At 34.7% G+C, this 15,000-nt stretch overlaps 2 protein-coding genes across 2 annotated transcripts in view; one reads left to right on the top strand and one right to left on the bottom strand.

The window, feature by feature from the left end:
* LOC109050092 (synapsin-2-like) overlaps positions 1–4,815 on the bottom strand; it is an 11,752-nt gene extending 6,937 nt beyond the window's left edge. Inside the window, exon 1 of the mRNA XM_042712505.1 lies at positions 4,330–4,815. Within this exon, the coding sequence (XP_042568439.1) occupies positions 4,330–4,646 (317 nt within the window). The 5' untranslated portion in view covers positions 4,647–4,815. The remainder of the gene's footprint in view (positions 1–4,329) is intronic.
* A 3,426-nt stretch (positions 4,816–8,241) lies between these two features.
* Positions 8,242–14,237, top strand: vgll4a (vestigial-like family member 4a). The gene is made up of 5 exons (XM_019067764.2): positions 8,242–9,017; positions 9,825–9,978; positions 10,108–10,312; positions 10,477–10,588; positions 11,407–14,237. Exons 1-5 carry the CDS (start codon positions 8,939–8,941, stop codon positions 11,601–11,603), a joined length of 747 nt encoding a protein of 248 aa, XP_018923309.2. The 5' UTR covers positions 8,242–8,938; the 3' UTR covers positions 11,604–14,237.
* Positions 14,238–15,000: the final 763 nt, after the last annotated feature.

Raw genomic sequence — 15,000 nt, 5'->3', positions numbered from 1 at the left:
TCAAAACTCTGGCCATTATATAATACCTGGAATATCAAAATCAACTGTGGGCGGCAGATCCTTTTCCTAATTAGCACCCAAACTCTGGAACAATCTACCTAGCGTTGTTCGTGAGGCAGACACACTCTGTCAGATTAAATCTAGATTAAAGACGCATCTCTTTAACCTGGCATACACATAATACACTAACAATATAGAAATACACTAATTTCTATAATTCAAATCCATTAAAGTATTTTTAAACTGCATTAATTAGGTCAACCGGAACCAGGAACACTTCCCATAACACCTGATGTACTTACAACATCGTAAGAAGAATGGCATCTACGCTAATATTAGTCCCTTTCATTCTTATTCCGAGGTCACCGTAGCCACCAGATCCAGTCTGTATCCAGATCAGATGGTGGATCAGCACCTAGAGATGACCTCTACAGCCCTTAATGTCAGCAGAGAGCATATTAACTAGCTGCGCTCCAGAGACAGATCCCCTGTGAAGACCTCATCACCTCGACAACCATCAGCACAAGACCACGGGAACCATTCAAGTGCTCTGCACCTGTGTTGTAGCCTGGAATTAAACCACACCATGCTGGTTTCATCTGGTCAGAGGAGAACTGGCCCCCCGACTGAGCCTGGTTTCTCCCAACGATTTTTTCTCCATTTCTGTCACCGATGGAGTTTTGGTTCCTTGTCACTGTCGCCTCTGGCTTGCTTAGTTGAGGACGCTTGATTGATGGCACAGACACTATTGGAAGAGATCTGAACTGGGTGATGACATCACTGAATCATCAATGAACTGACTTTAGCTAAAAAATTATAATGTTATTGTATAATGTTATTGTCTTCTTGCAATATTGACAAACTACTTTCCTGTTTAACTCTGTAAAGCTGCTTTGACAACCAGTATTGTATAAAGCACTATACAAATAAAGGGGATTATTAGAGCTAAAGTGATAAAATTGCAGCCAAACTGGATGTAGGTTGCCGAGCTACTGTCATCTCAGTAACACAAAGAACTATAATTCAGACCAGTGGAGTTTAAAATTCTTGTAAGTAATTACACATTTCACCAGTAATGTCATTGTGCAGTGCACTAATTTCAGGGACTGTTCCTTTGCTGTCGGATACTATGTTGGCAGAACCGGACTAAAATCACAGCTGATCATTTCTGTGTCACCCCTGCTTTGCAACAGATGTGCACTGCTGATCCATCTTTAAACAAAAAGAAAATAACTCATATCGAGTCACTATTAATGTGTAGTAACAGGTAAGATGGTACAGTTGAGTAAAAAAAGAACAAAACAAAACAAAACAAAAAAAAAGTATAGTTATATTGGTAACAAATTCACCGTTTAAATGACATTATAGTATACTGTATATAAATAGAATGATTTATTCCTAAATGTCTGAGCTGAAATGTTTGAGTTATATCCCAATATATAAGAAAGTTGAACAGATTTTAAAGTGCCTCTATTATGCCATTTCGAATATTGCTTTTCCTGCAGTGTGTAATGTAGCTTTATGTGAATGAAAATGATCTGCAAAGTTGTAAAGCCAAAAGTGCACAATAAATAAAGTTATTGTCTCCCAAAAAAAGAACTGACTCTGAACAGCCTAAACAAGTCATCAGTAATTCAAATCCCACTTACGTGACGGCTACACGTCACTATGTAACACATTTGCATAATTCCCACCTATGTTCTACGTTGGCCGGCTGCGAATAACTTGACCCACCCTCCAATCAGGCCCGGTTCTACGGGGGTGCTTAGCAACAAACAAAAGCAAAAGCACCCTCAGATAAAAGTATTAATAGCGTATACATTTTCACCATCAATAAACATACAGACAGCTGCAATCTTTCAAATTATTATATTATTTTTTATCATGCTTTCATGCATAGGCGGAGGGTGAACTCTAGGGAAAGGCTAAAAGCAGCCAAATCTATTAAATACAAACATCATAAACCTGTCTTTTTAGGCAAGAACCAGACATGGATGTCATGTAAAATATGTTTAATGTGACTGAATTTGTATTTAATGTGATTACCATTTAATTAAAACATTAGAAATTGATAACGTTTCCTTCCCACGGTTATTCAAACGGCAAAAAAATTATGTACAGAAATGACATTATCTCTAACTTTGATCTATCGCGCTCTCAAAAAACAAAACTATTGTTATAATCACTGAAGCTGTCTACACTGCGAAATGAATCCCTTACTTGTATCGTTTGTACATCTGCGCTTTGTTGTTTATGATGAGAGAATTTGCGGAATTCAGTCAGAGTACGCGCGCGCATTCAACAAAGCTGATGAGTTTCAGTTTTCAGACTCATCTGAACGCCTCTAATTGGCTATTGCATTCCTAAGCTCAATAGAATTGTTTGTGATTGGTTATAATGCGCAACACTGTAAAAGCGCCTAAAATGAACACTTTCCATTCATTTACACTTTGTTAGCAACAGACGTAATAGTTTTAATTTGTTTGTGCAATGGCATTTTTGTCCAATCTCAGGTCCAATTTAGCTTCTTGTTTATTCAAACACAGTATAAAATCATAATTACATTTGCAGTTGTGCTGATATTTGGGGGAAAACCAGCACTCTTCGTGTAATATTGCTAAACTATATGGTATATAAAAGAAGGTAAAAATCATACGGGGGGGGGGGGGGGTTTACCCCCATATCTTGCTATCCCAAAACGTTCAGTCTAAATGCACATACAGTAGTCTAATCTAATCTAGTCTAATCTAACACAGTGTGTGAAGTTTTTTTTTTTTTTTTTTTTTTGCAAAGTGATGGACATACTCTATTATGTTAGATTGCACATCATTGAAATTAAGCCCTATTTGGTGATACTATTTTCATACAGTTGAAAATTAGGATAAATGTTATTTGTGAGCACCCTCACAATTTTGAAAAGCACCCTCAGTGATTTGGTTCTGAAACCGGGCCTGCCTCCGATACTGTAGCTTGTTTGTGTGGTTAGCATCATGTGGAGAAGTGCTAATTATCTTAATGTACGTTACGTAATGCCTTGCTAACCCCCCGCCACCCCCCCCCCCCACGATTGTAAAGTGCTTTGGGTGTACAATAATACACAATAAAGCAGAAATGCATCCTTCATTCATTCAAGGTAATAAGATGTCAAAAACAAAATGTTAATTTACAGCATCTGTTAATTTCAAGATATTAATGTATTGATGTTAAAGGGCTTAAATTGTAGTCCAACCTTCGTCAAACATAACACAACAGACTTTCTTCCTGACCCTTGACATAAACACACAAACCAATGGTCACGTTGGATATAATTAACCCATTTAAATCCCAAATTATTCTCATCTAAGCATGTATATTACACACATTACTCAACAATTTCTCTAATAAAATAATTAACATTTCTTTAAAGGTATAAATGTCCTGTGAGCAAGATTTAATGGAATATGGAAGATGCATATTATTAATATTAGTAACAGACCCTTTGAAAATAAAGTGTATTTAATATAGTACCTGTTGTATCTGTATCCGTATTATAGGTTATTACATGTTTTTTGGAGCTTTGATACAGACAGGATTATTTACACTAACCATAAAAATATGATATGTGACATCTCAAAGCAGCTAGAAAGCAATCAGTTTAGCCAGTTTGTCTGTCTCTGAACACATTCTCTAAATTTCTGACATACTGTATCACAAAAATCTACATCCTACCACACAAATGAATAGCTTACATATTCAGACTCAACAATATTTGACCATTTCTTCTAATGCAAATACCGGTTTAAAGGATATCATGCATTTACTATAATTCACACTAATCTTTTGAGGAAATGACAGATTGTTGTCATCAATTTGCAGAGTCCACTTGATTTATCTAAATTCAGGAAATGCTTAAGATATTCTTGCTCCTTAGATTCACCCATTCTTTCACATTTATAATAATAATTCACAATTATTTTCTAAATAACCACATTGTTATGTGTTAAGTTGTCACCTTGTGCTAATACCGTGCTCACACTATAGACAGTGAGTGAAATATCATTACTAATCAAACACACTTTAGGCATGTAGGTCAGTGAGACTTAAGATTTATTCAGTGATGGTGTTGCCTTTTCCCAGTCAATAACAGCATGAAGCTTGTGAATGAAAGATGTTAATTATGAAAGTGTGCCTTTACTATATCTTGCTTTTCTCCACCAAATAAAATTAAATGATTATAGCACTAAATAAATAACTCAACAGATGAGGATTAAAAATGAGGAGAAGCCAAATACAGCCTGATTAGAAAAATCCACCTTATCAAGGAGCTTAAGTGAAAATCATTGCTCTTACCAGTCCTGTTGTGGTTCATCGATGACCAGCAGGATCCTATGTCTTTTGGATGATGCGGGCACAGGCGTTTGCTCCACTAGCCCTGCTGAGGCGGCCGTCTGCTTCACCACACTGGTGATGGAGCTGAAGAACCCCGTCGCTACAGGCTGAGGTTGGATGGGTTTTCTCTCCTGGCCCGGGGACACTGGAGCTGGTCCTGAGGCTGGTCCGGGAGGGGGAGGTTGAGAAGGATCTGGTTTCTGCAGATCTGACATGTAGCCATTAGGCAGGTTGGAGATAAAGGTGCTGTCCGACAGACGCCGGCGCAGGTAGTTCATGACTGTAGGCTAGAGGAGGAGTACTGCTTTGGAAATAGAGATGTCAAGCATCTAGGGATTTATCCTAGCGGGAGAAGCTCAGGACTGAATACCCAGCGAAGTGAGATGCTGGGATCCCTCCTTGCGTTGCAGTGTTTCCTCCCCTCTCTGCTTTCACTCTGCTCTGATGTCATATATGTATGCAGCCAATCAGACGCTTGCTGCATCCCTGCATGAGATGCTTGCTCTCTCTACCCTCCCCCATGCTAGATTGCCTGATCACATCCTTCATGACAAGACAGTATACAAAATAAAAAGGTTTCCTGCTGTACATGCGTGGGAAAATAGAGTGCACTGAGCAAATGAGCTTCCCCTCATAGAATTACTATTTTGTTTTTCTCGCAGATACAGTTACAGAGATATTGCCTGAACTACCGATGCGATTTACTGCATTCTTTACCACAGCTCACCCCTGATTCTTGCAAGAGATACTTTTTAAAAAACTATTTAACTACTCATATATATCTCTAGTGCGACCTTAATTTATAACTAAATTTATTATTAAACCCATATGACAGCCTGAGGGATGATGAATCTGGATTTGCTGGCTATTCAACCACTGAGATTCACTGTTTCTGTATTTCTCTTGAGATTCCAACTGACATACATGTAATACATCCACAATTTGTCCCACAATAATTACAAGTTGAGTGAGTAGGTGTTCCTCTGCAGCTGTTCAAACACATTTGACCACATGAGCAAATGCAATGTCAGTGTGGCCTCAAATGTTGACTACCTCTAGTGGTTGGAAAACTGAAACTGAATTCCATTAACATGTATGTAGCAGGTTCTTGTGATAGGATCAATCAAAACAGATATTAATAAAGGGGGCCACAGTTATTTGTGCTGCTTTTAAGAAAATGTGCAGGTTATAATAGTAGTGAATGTGCTGAAAGAGTGTGTTGAAAACTACAAACCAATCAGAAATGTCTTCCATCATTTTTCATAAATATATAAATTAAACAAACAAATAAATAAATTTGAATTTGTGGAGTTACTTTATAAATATAGAATTTATGACTTGTTTCCTTTTTTATTAGTAGTAGGCTACCTTTTAGCTTTAACCTTTAGTTTTACACAGAACATTTGTCAGTAAGGACCAGTTCAAACTGAATCTGAACACATTTTCATCAAAAGTGATTGTGAAAAATGTCACCAGTGAATGTCATTCATGCTGCATCGAGAATTGCAATAGTAACTCTGATTATCGTTATCGTTAAAAACACCAAGGGAAGCGGGTCGCGGAGAAGACGCCTAATAGTAAATCAGTTAATGTCACTGATTAAACCCACTGACTCTCACTCGATAAAAGAATCACATTGCTGTGTTTTTGAAAATTTTGATTTTGTTGGTTTAATAGTTTACATTCTTTGCAAGCATGACTCTCACTAGGCTTAGCAGAACTTGAACAGAGGACTTTCTAAAATGCTTAAAGTAGTTTAATGTACCAAATACCATATAAAGACAAAAATGTAAAGCATATACTATGTGCAGATATGCATATTAACTCAAAATGTGAACGCAACAGGTTTACACGTTAAGCATTTTCCTCTCATATAGGCCTAAAGAACACAGCACACACTAATATAGCATAATATGTGCAGATGAGCCCAAAATATGAACTTTAAATATATCTGTCTTAATCCATAAACGCTTTCTACATTACAGTTTTTTAAAGAGATGAAAACGCTTTAACGTTTAAACATGTCGCCGTAATATTCTGGCTCATCTGCATGTCTTTTAGCATAACTGTATTAGTACATTAAACCAGAATTTTAAAATGCTACAAAACTGTTCATAATCTCCTAGGGATTTGATTTAGCTTGTACAACAAAGCTTATACTTTGTCATTTAAAATTTTCCAACAAAGAAATGGATTGACTTCTGTCCAGCGGGCGACACTGTTTTCACTCTAATCAGGTAAACATTGTAAATCAAAAAAAATTAAATGATCATGCAGCGTGATAAAATATCTCATCTTCCCTGCAAACAATACAATAAAGAATAAATGATTGTTTAACTTAAAGGCAAAATCAAAACATCAGTTATCCTTATAGAGAATGAGTAATAACCATGGGAACGGATAGCGTATCCTGCTAATATGGTGGCGCCTTCCCGAAATGCAATGTGGAGTGAAAAGATCATGACGTAACTCCTCATTCTCTCTATATAATAACAGCATTCAAAATTAATTGAATAAGACAGTTTTTGTGTAATCCAAACTCAATCTGGACTTTTATCCCCAGTTACTTCTTTTACAAATTAGGTGGTCTCCCTTTCCTATTGATCTGTAATTATAATATTGCTAGAATCCCTTACAATTTATCTAAATTTCATAAACAGGCATTACTTGCATGGTCATTAATCTTTAACACAATTTCTCCCCTCGCCGGTACTTCATTTGGAACAATCAAGACATTGTATATAAGAGAAAATAATTGGTTTGAGAAAATATTTTGATTGTTTCCCAGTTCTTTAACTCAAAAGGTCTTCTTTTAAGTTATGAAGAATTCTTATGTAAATTAAATTTTCCAGTAACCCCCAAAGAATTCTCCATTGTCATGGACACTATTCCCAAAGGAGCTGTTATGTTTTAATAGACTCTGTTAGATCATCCAGCACTTTATCTATTTCTTTAGACCCATTTGGAATCCCAGTAGGATTTTAAACTATGCTTTTTTTCACATCCTTCATCTCTTAACTATAAGATTAGATCGCTTTTTCAAAAGGAGCTTGTAACAACTCCATATGTGGTGTCTTATTGGAGGAATGTGGTTTATCATGTTGATTGGAAAAAAAGTATGGACTCTGTCTTCGAAATACATAATAACTAAGTTTATAGAAATCTAATTCAAATTGTAACACAGATTTTACCCAGCTAAAGTGTTTTTGAAAAGGTTTAAATCAGACATAGATACAAGCTGTTTTTTTTTGTGGTGACCCGAATGAAACTGATATGCATATCTTTTGGGATTGTCCTCACACACAGCTATTTTGGATTTAATTCTCTAATGTTATCAATCGCAGTGTGCTCCAGGGGTTCTCTCTGCTTTTTAAGGATGTACCGTTTGGCTTCTTTAATATACAAAAAGACAAAATTAATGAATGTTTTATTATTAACCTATTATTATTTCTTGCAAAATTTCATATTCACCGCAGTAAATTCACTCATCAAAATCTTTTATATATTGTTTTTTAAAAAGAGGTTCAACAATATATCCAAACTATTTCATCTTCCAAAAATGTTAAGGCTTTTAAAACAGTTAATTTATTTAATCGTCTTAATTTGTTTTGTTAAAGCTTTCGTTTTGTATTATTTATTTATTGTTACATAGTATATAAATGGTGCGTTGCATGTAATGTCACCTCTTTGTACGCAATATTGATATTCTCAGTACTTTTATCTTTGGTACCTTGGCATTAATTAAAAAAGAAGAAGAAGAAGAAGAAGAACAACAGCAAGATTGGTAGCAAGTAACATAATAGCTTAAATATAACCTCATCAACGCCCGTCAAATAAATGTCGCGATATTTTCGCATAGGACTGTTACGTCTATGCTGTTACCTTTCAGACGGAGCGGAGAGAAGGCGTTGTCACATGGTACGTGGCACTGTTTTCAGCGCTAGGCAGAATGGGCCAATGGCAGTCGTTTTTGATGACTACGTAACTATTTTAAATATTTTCTTTGAAATTGGCGTCACATTTTTGTGACAGAAAATGTAAGTGTTAACTCCAAATATAGATAAATGAACAAGGATTTGCAAGAAATATAATAATTAAATATTGAGCGTGGGGAAATTTCAATCAACAGACTTTTTTTTGTTTTTGTTTTTTTTGCACGCGGAAACACACGAGCTTCTGTCCAGCAGCGTTAGCATTATACTCACTTTTTACAATTGTAACACAACATCTAGTCATCCCCTGTTTGACTGCTTTATTTACCATTTATACAAACAAAAGGTCGTGCTTGGCGAGTATAAATTGGCGTTTTGGATTTAAGTCACTAAAGTAAACCTTAGACGGACAGGTTAGCATCTAACTTGCAGCCCGAGCTAACAGCTAAATAGCTCAGTATGCTAAAAACAACGCAAAGTTTTTACATTTTTATTTCCACATCTTATTATCAGTTATTGTTGTAAGGCTGTTTATGTTTCCCTTTTCTGAAAGACCATATTTCATACTGTTACTCAGCCGAGCTGGAGTAACGTTAACCGATTAGATTTCTGCTTTAAATGTAAATGTTTGTGTTGAAATGGATATCTTGATTAATCATTTCATCAACAACAAAATGAACGATAACATCAGCAGACTGCAGTGTAATAGATATGAGGGTAAGTAACTGCATTCAAATAAACACAATACATATTTCATTGAGTTTCTGAAGTTATATCATGTGAATGTCACCCATTAATACTTGAATATGGAATAATACTAATCATTCAGTACCATGGTGGAGAGTAATGAAAATACTTCTATTGATAACATACTTAATAAATTGCATCTATTTGCCGTTTTCTTAGAATTGTAATTTTACTTTCATATTGGTTTGATATGGTTTTGAAAAAGACAAAAAAATAAAAAATCCTTTATTAACTAGTAAATGGTCAGGTTGTCATACACATACACGTAATGTTAAGTGTACATGTATCAATCAATCGTCATTTTAATGCATGTTTTATAATATATTTTTCAGCATTAATAATAGTATGAATAATTAATATATTTATATAAAATGTTCAGCCTGAGCTAATCTTGATATGTCATAGTCAAATCATCTGATATTTTAATCCTTAAAACCTTTTAATGAAGCTTTGTTCTTCATTATTAAATCAGGACTTTATGCCCCCCAAAATATCAAGATGTATTTTATAAAAAAAATAAAAAAAATACATGTTTGCATAAAAAAAGGGTGCATACTGAAGCCATTGTATTCATCATGTCATTGACAATAAATTTGTTGAAGTATGTGTTTTACTGTTGAAGCATGAGATTTGTAATGAAATGTTTGCATATTACCAATTAAAGCTTTCATTGATATTCTTGTCTGACGTCATATTTGAGCATGATGATGAACTTTCGTCTTTGTTAAGCATTATTAGCAATAGCTGTGCCTTAATCTGAATCTGATTTGTTGACAGATGATTCTGGAGCCTCTAGGGTTCCTGTGCTTAACTCAGGGTGTACACCCTTGAGCCCGACCAAGAGAAAACACCATGAAAACCCTCTGAATCATCAAAAAGACTCTGATGAAGAACAGATGAATAAAATGAGATGCTTATTAGGATCACATCTGTATGTCTGCTACAGTTCTGTTATTTGCAGTGCAGCAAAGTTTCCCATTTTCTTTTTAAATTGTTCTATCAGTTAACAGTTTTTTATGCACAGCATGTATTTTGAATGTTTCTTCTTGTGTGTTTTTAGGAGAAATTCAAATGGAGACACTGAAAACCAGGAGTTATGGAATTATAGTTATAGTTACACATCTCTGAGTGGTCTTCATAACCATCATGTATTTGCACCTTTCCCAACTTTTGCGGTGGATCAGCCCCTTGAGATGACTAAACAAAGCTTGGATCCTACTAGGAGCATGCTTCTTACTCCTGGATCCAGCACAAGTCGCCAGCAGGTCAGAATTATACGATCTAAGACTCTGACACGCATTTTCTTTAAAACATTGATTCTGCATCTACTGTAACAGGATGTGTTGCTAAATGTGTTCCCATACATTGGCATGTAGATTTGTCATATTTCCAAACAAAACAAAAAAACGTGACTTTTCTTTTATATCAGAATCGTCCATCGGTAATTACCTGTGCCCCTGCCAGCAACCGCCCTTGCAGTCTCTCCAGTTGCCACATGTCCCCAAATAGCTGCACATTTGGATCCTCCAACAAGACCAAAGGTATTTCATCTAGCACTTTTCAAGTATCAGAAGTGTGTACTTGGTTGACTGGCACATCATTATCTGCTACTCTTAACTGGTTATCAGAAGGCTTGTCTAAAGAGATTGATAGGATTTTTAAATTGCTATGGCAGATTTATTTAAAATGACTTAGTAATTTAAAAAAATAAAGAAAAAAAAAATGTTTTTGTGAGAATTGTTATAAATGTTACAATCAGAGCTGTCAAGCAATTCAAGTTTAGAGTTTAATTAATTACATGATGTGCTGAATTAATTGCACATCAATTTGGGCAGAGAAAAAAAAAGTCATTACTGTGTTAAATGAGAAAAGCATTGAATAGACATTACAAAAAAAGTAGCTTTAGAAAAAAATGTTTTGATTCAACACTACAATTAGAATTGCATAAATAATGCTATAAGATTACATTTTTAAATAATGGTGTGTGATTGAATTTTGAGATTAGGTTTTAAAATGGACATTACTGTTTTGGTTTAATTATATTGAATATTAAATGATTTCAAAGAAATGAAATGATACTATGAAATTGTTTAGATTCATTAAAAATGTGGATTGATTTAGCAACAAAACATTGCGGTGGGTTGGTTGAAAAGGCATGAAAGTCCTGCAATGGCTTTGTTTAGAACTATTTTCGTGAGTGAAATTGAACAAAAATGACAGTACTGGCAATATTGTGTCTAAAATGTTCATAGTTTATTTAGTATTGGAGTTCTGTGGCACTGATTCTGTGTGGGCCTGCTATGACAGTATGATCATTGATCTTCACACGTAGAGTCTCTGTTTGTTTTCTCTTCATCAGCAAACACTGTGTGTGACCCCGTGATTGAAGAGCATTTCCGCCGCAGTCTGGGGAAGGTCTATAAGGAGCCTGTGCCTGTCTCTAACTCCGTGTGCATCACAGGCTCAGTCGATGACCACTTCACTAAAGCACTGGGGGACGCCTGGTTACAGATCAAAGGCAATGGCGGTACAACACCAAATCATGAGACTCAATGATAAACTAAACCAAAAACATAAACCCTGTGAGGTTAGCTCACCACATAAGTGTACTTAAGACCAGACCCTCCAAGACCCAGACCAAAACTAGATCAAGATTGCAGTATACATTCACAATTCGGAACAGCATACTGTCCTTACAATTTCTGTCATATCTTTTCATGGCAAAAAGAGTAAGTGAAGTATGCTGTTGTAGTATAATGTACATTGTTTTGAATTCAGATATGGCTGCTTAAGGGATGCATGACCAGGTGTGGGTGATATGACCAAAACTGGGAGAATATTTTGAGTTAAATATTTTATTTTATTTCAGGATAAATTATATATCACAATATACGTCAAGCAACAGCTGATGATAAGTAAACAGTAATAAAAAAGGACAAAGAAACAAAACCCAAACAAATAAAATAAACACTGTTTTAAGTTTCTCTGGTGGGTCTAGCTAACAATAGTGTTAAAGAAATACTACAAAAATTTTATAAAATAATATGTTCAAAACTGCATAGTCTTCACTGTATGAGTTAAATATTGATTAATTATTAATTCTACAAAAGTTACTCTAAAGTTCACTAACACTAAAGACCTGTATTTTGACATAATTTTGTATGTATTTGACCAGTTAGATATGCTCCTGAATTAAGTATACATATGTTGCTTTTCCATATTTCACTCCATCTTGGGGTGCACGCTCCAAAAAAAATTCTGTTGGACATTGTTAGTACTAAATTGAGCTTTTCACAGCTTACTGATAAATAACTATTTTTCAAGAACATCATGCTATTTATATTACTCATATAAAGTACCGTTAAAAAGATCTTTAATGTTTTTTAAAGTTTATTTTGCTCATCAAGGCTGCATTTATTTGATAAAAAATATTATATATAATACAGGGCTTAAAGTTATCCAGCACCATGCCGGATCTCCGGTGTGCGGTGTTTGGCTGCGAAAAAAAAAAAGTCATCCTACATTTAAAAACACTTAAACGCGATATCACATTCGAGTTCATGAGTTTGCCTACCAATGTATGAGAGGAACACAGCTTTCACTCTCAACCAAACTAACATCACTAGCCAATCAGAAGTTTTTGCTCTTATAAACAAGAGCATTAGCTGATGAATGGGAAAAAAAGCCTGGGTCTCGAGGGCAACACATTGAAAAAGCTGCCAGTCGCAATGGTCAAAGAATTCCATCTAGTGTCGTATTTACATAGAAAAGCTATTAAATAAGCAGCGAAGCTTTGTAAACACATGATCTCTTAAGGGTTATTCACCAGTAAAGACTGTATGTGTGAAAGGGGCTAAACTCTTCCTCTGCATATGCGGTGAGTTTGGGTTGCTTAATTAACCTTAATCTGGGAAAACTCACTTGATTTGTAATGTAAATCATTTAAATGGCAACACAGGAGAATACATCCAACATTTTTCTAAATATGCGATTTATTGTACATTGCGATTTCAAAATAAAAGTTTCTGAATTTACATGTGGCCAAATATTAAAATGAATTAACCGTTGTTGAATCGCATGAAATATCACAAGGCCGTTGGCGCCCTCTGCAGGTATTTGTTATAATATAGGCATATTTTATTGCGTATTTAATGGTGTTGTTCAATAAAACCATGTACTTGGTTTTGATACTTTATTTGAGGCCAATTATTATTGCCTCGTCGTTACTTTATTTATAAATTTAGTTATATTAAAGCCTGTTTTTCCCCTTAGTTCTATTTATATTACTTAAAAATATCAGATTACTCACTTGTCTAAATAATCAGATTACTCGATTAGCAAAAAAATCATTAGTTAAGCATTAGATTAGTTAAAACGTTTCAAAATACAACTGCATTGTTTTACTTTTTGTGATTAAAAGACAAATATTTTGTCATTTGATAATTTCTTAAAGTATTAAAACATTGTCTTGTTCTAGTGAACCAAGTATCTGCATTTTGTCTCACCTTGTGAGCTTGTGAGGCAATTTTATTTGTACCATTTTGTTTTATTGGTTTATTTAATAGAATTTGAAAGATAATAACAGTATTGATTAATAAGTGAGATCTGATTTTAGTCCTTGAAAACCAAAAAAGTAGTGCCAGTCCTTGTAAGTCCTGGAATTTTATTTTGCAGTATTTGTACATAACCTGTTTAAGTTACCACTTCTTGGACCATTTTAATGGTTTTGTTGTTGTTTGAACTGAACTGTAGTCTTTGTATGTTTCCTATTTTATATTAATTTCGTAGTATTTAATTTACCATTATTTCTTTTGAACCAAAATAATTCAGAAATGTCAGGTTTTAGATTGTAGGTCATCTTGTACCCTGTCAAGGACAAAGCTAACCAGCAAAACTTGATATCAAAAGCATCCTAAATTTTACATGTGTTTGCACCATATTGTAGTGAGTAACCTTTCTTGGTATTGCTGTTTCAAATATCTCACCATTATCTGTAGTCTGAGTCTGTCAAGGGTTAATGGCAATGGCAGATACGTTACTAGTTAGTTTCGAGGAAAATCTATTTCTCTTTTTGTTTGCCAAATAACCCTGTGTATGTGTCTGTTAATATAATTTTAATAATTTTAATACCCTGATAATATAATAATGGTTTTCTATTTTAATATGCTTTAAAATATTATTTATTCCTGTGATGCAAAGTACTTCAGTCCTCACATGATCCTTCAGAAATCATTCTAATATACTGATTTATTATCAGTGTTGGAAACAGTTGTGCTGCTTCAAAAATGTGTATATATTTATTTATTTATTTTTGGAACCTTTTTTTTTTGGAATTCAGCTTTGCATCACAGAAATAAATTATTTTAAACTATATTAAAATAGAAATCCATTATTTTAAATAATAATATGTCACAATATTACTGTTTCTTTTTAGTTTTGATCAAACAAATGCAGCCTTGATGAGCAGAAGAGACTTCTTTCAAAAACATTAAAAGTCTTACTGATCCAAAACTTTTCAGCAGCAGTATATGTATATACTGTACACACACACACACACACACACACACACACACACACACACACACCTCTATATGCACAGAACCTGGGCTTTTCCAAACTGTAATAGTATTCTTTATGCTCTTCACTCAGATTATCTTTATTGTTGAATTGACTTTATCAAGATGAAGCAGCTGCTGGGACAGTGTTCTCTGTATTTTTCTAGCATGTTTCATGAGATGTTTAAGCAGCTGGTTTGGCCTCTTGAAAGGCACTGACACTTGCAGTATTTGGCTTAATTGAGTTTCAGGTTTGTGGACACTTTTCACAGAATGCCATGGCACATTTCTGCAATGATCAACAAAGTTAAATTTAGCAAAGAAGTTGGCATCTTTGGTCTCTTTGGATTGCCATAATCCTTCTCTGTAATCCACTTCTTTTGGAAAGTCGTGGAAAT

Source organism: Cyprinus carpio, chromosome A23 (genome assembly GCF_018340385.1).
Source record: "Cyprinus carpio isolate SPL01 chromosome A23, ASM1834038v1, whole genome shotgun sequence".
NCBI classification, from domain to species: domain Eukaryota; kingdom Metazoa; phylum Chordata; class Actinopteri; order Cypriniformes; family Cyprinidae; genus Cyprinus; species Cyprinus carpio.
Note: the sequence above shows the minus strand (reverse complement) of the source record. Positions and strands in the feature narration are given on the sequence as shown.

Bases quoted from the DNA above. Each gene is read 5' to 3' on its own strand.
- vgll4a (XM_019067764.2), top strand. From the start codon at position 8,939: ATGGATATCTTGATTAATCATTTCATCAACAACAAAATGAACGATAAC. The intron at 9,018-9,824 runs GTAAGTAACTGC...ATTTGTTGACAG, and splicing joins GCAGTGTAATAGATATGAGG to ATGATTCTGGAGCCTCTAGG. The intron at 9,979-10,107 runs GTATGTCTGCTA...GTGTGTTTTTAG, and splicing joins TGCTTATTAGGATCACATCT to GAGAAATTCAAATGGAGACA.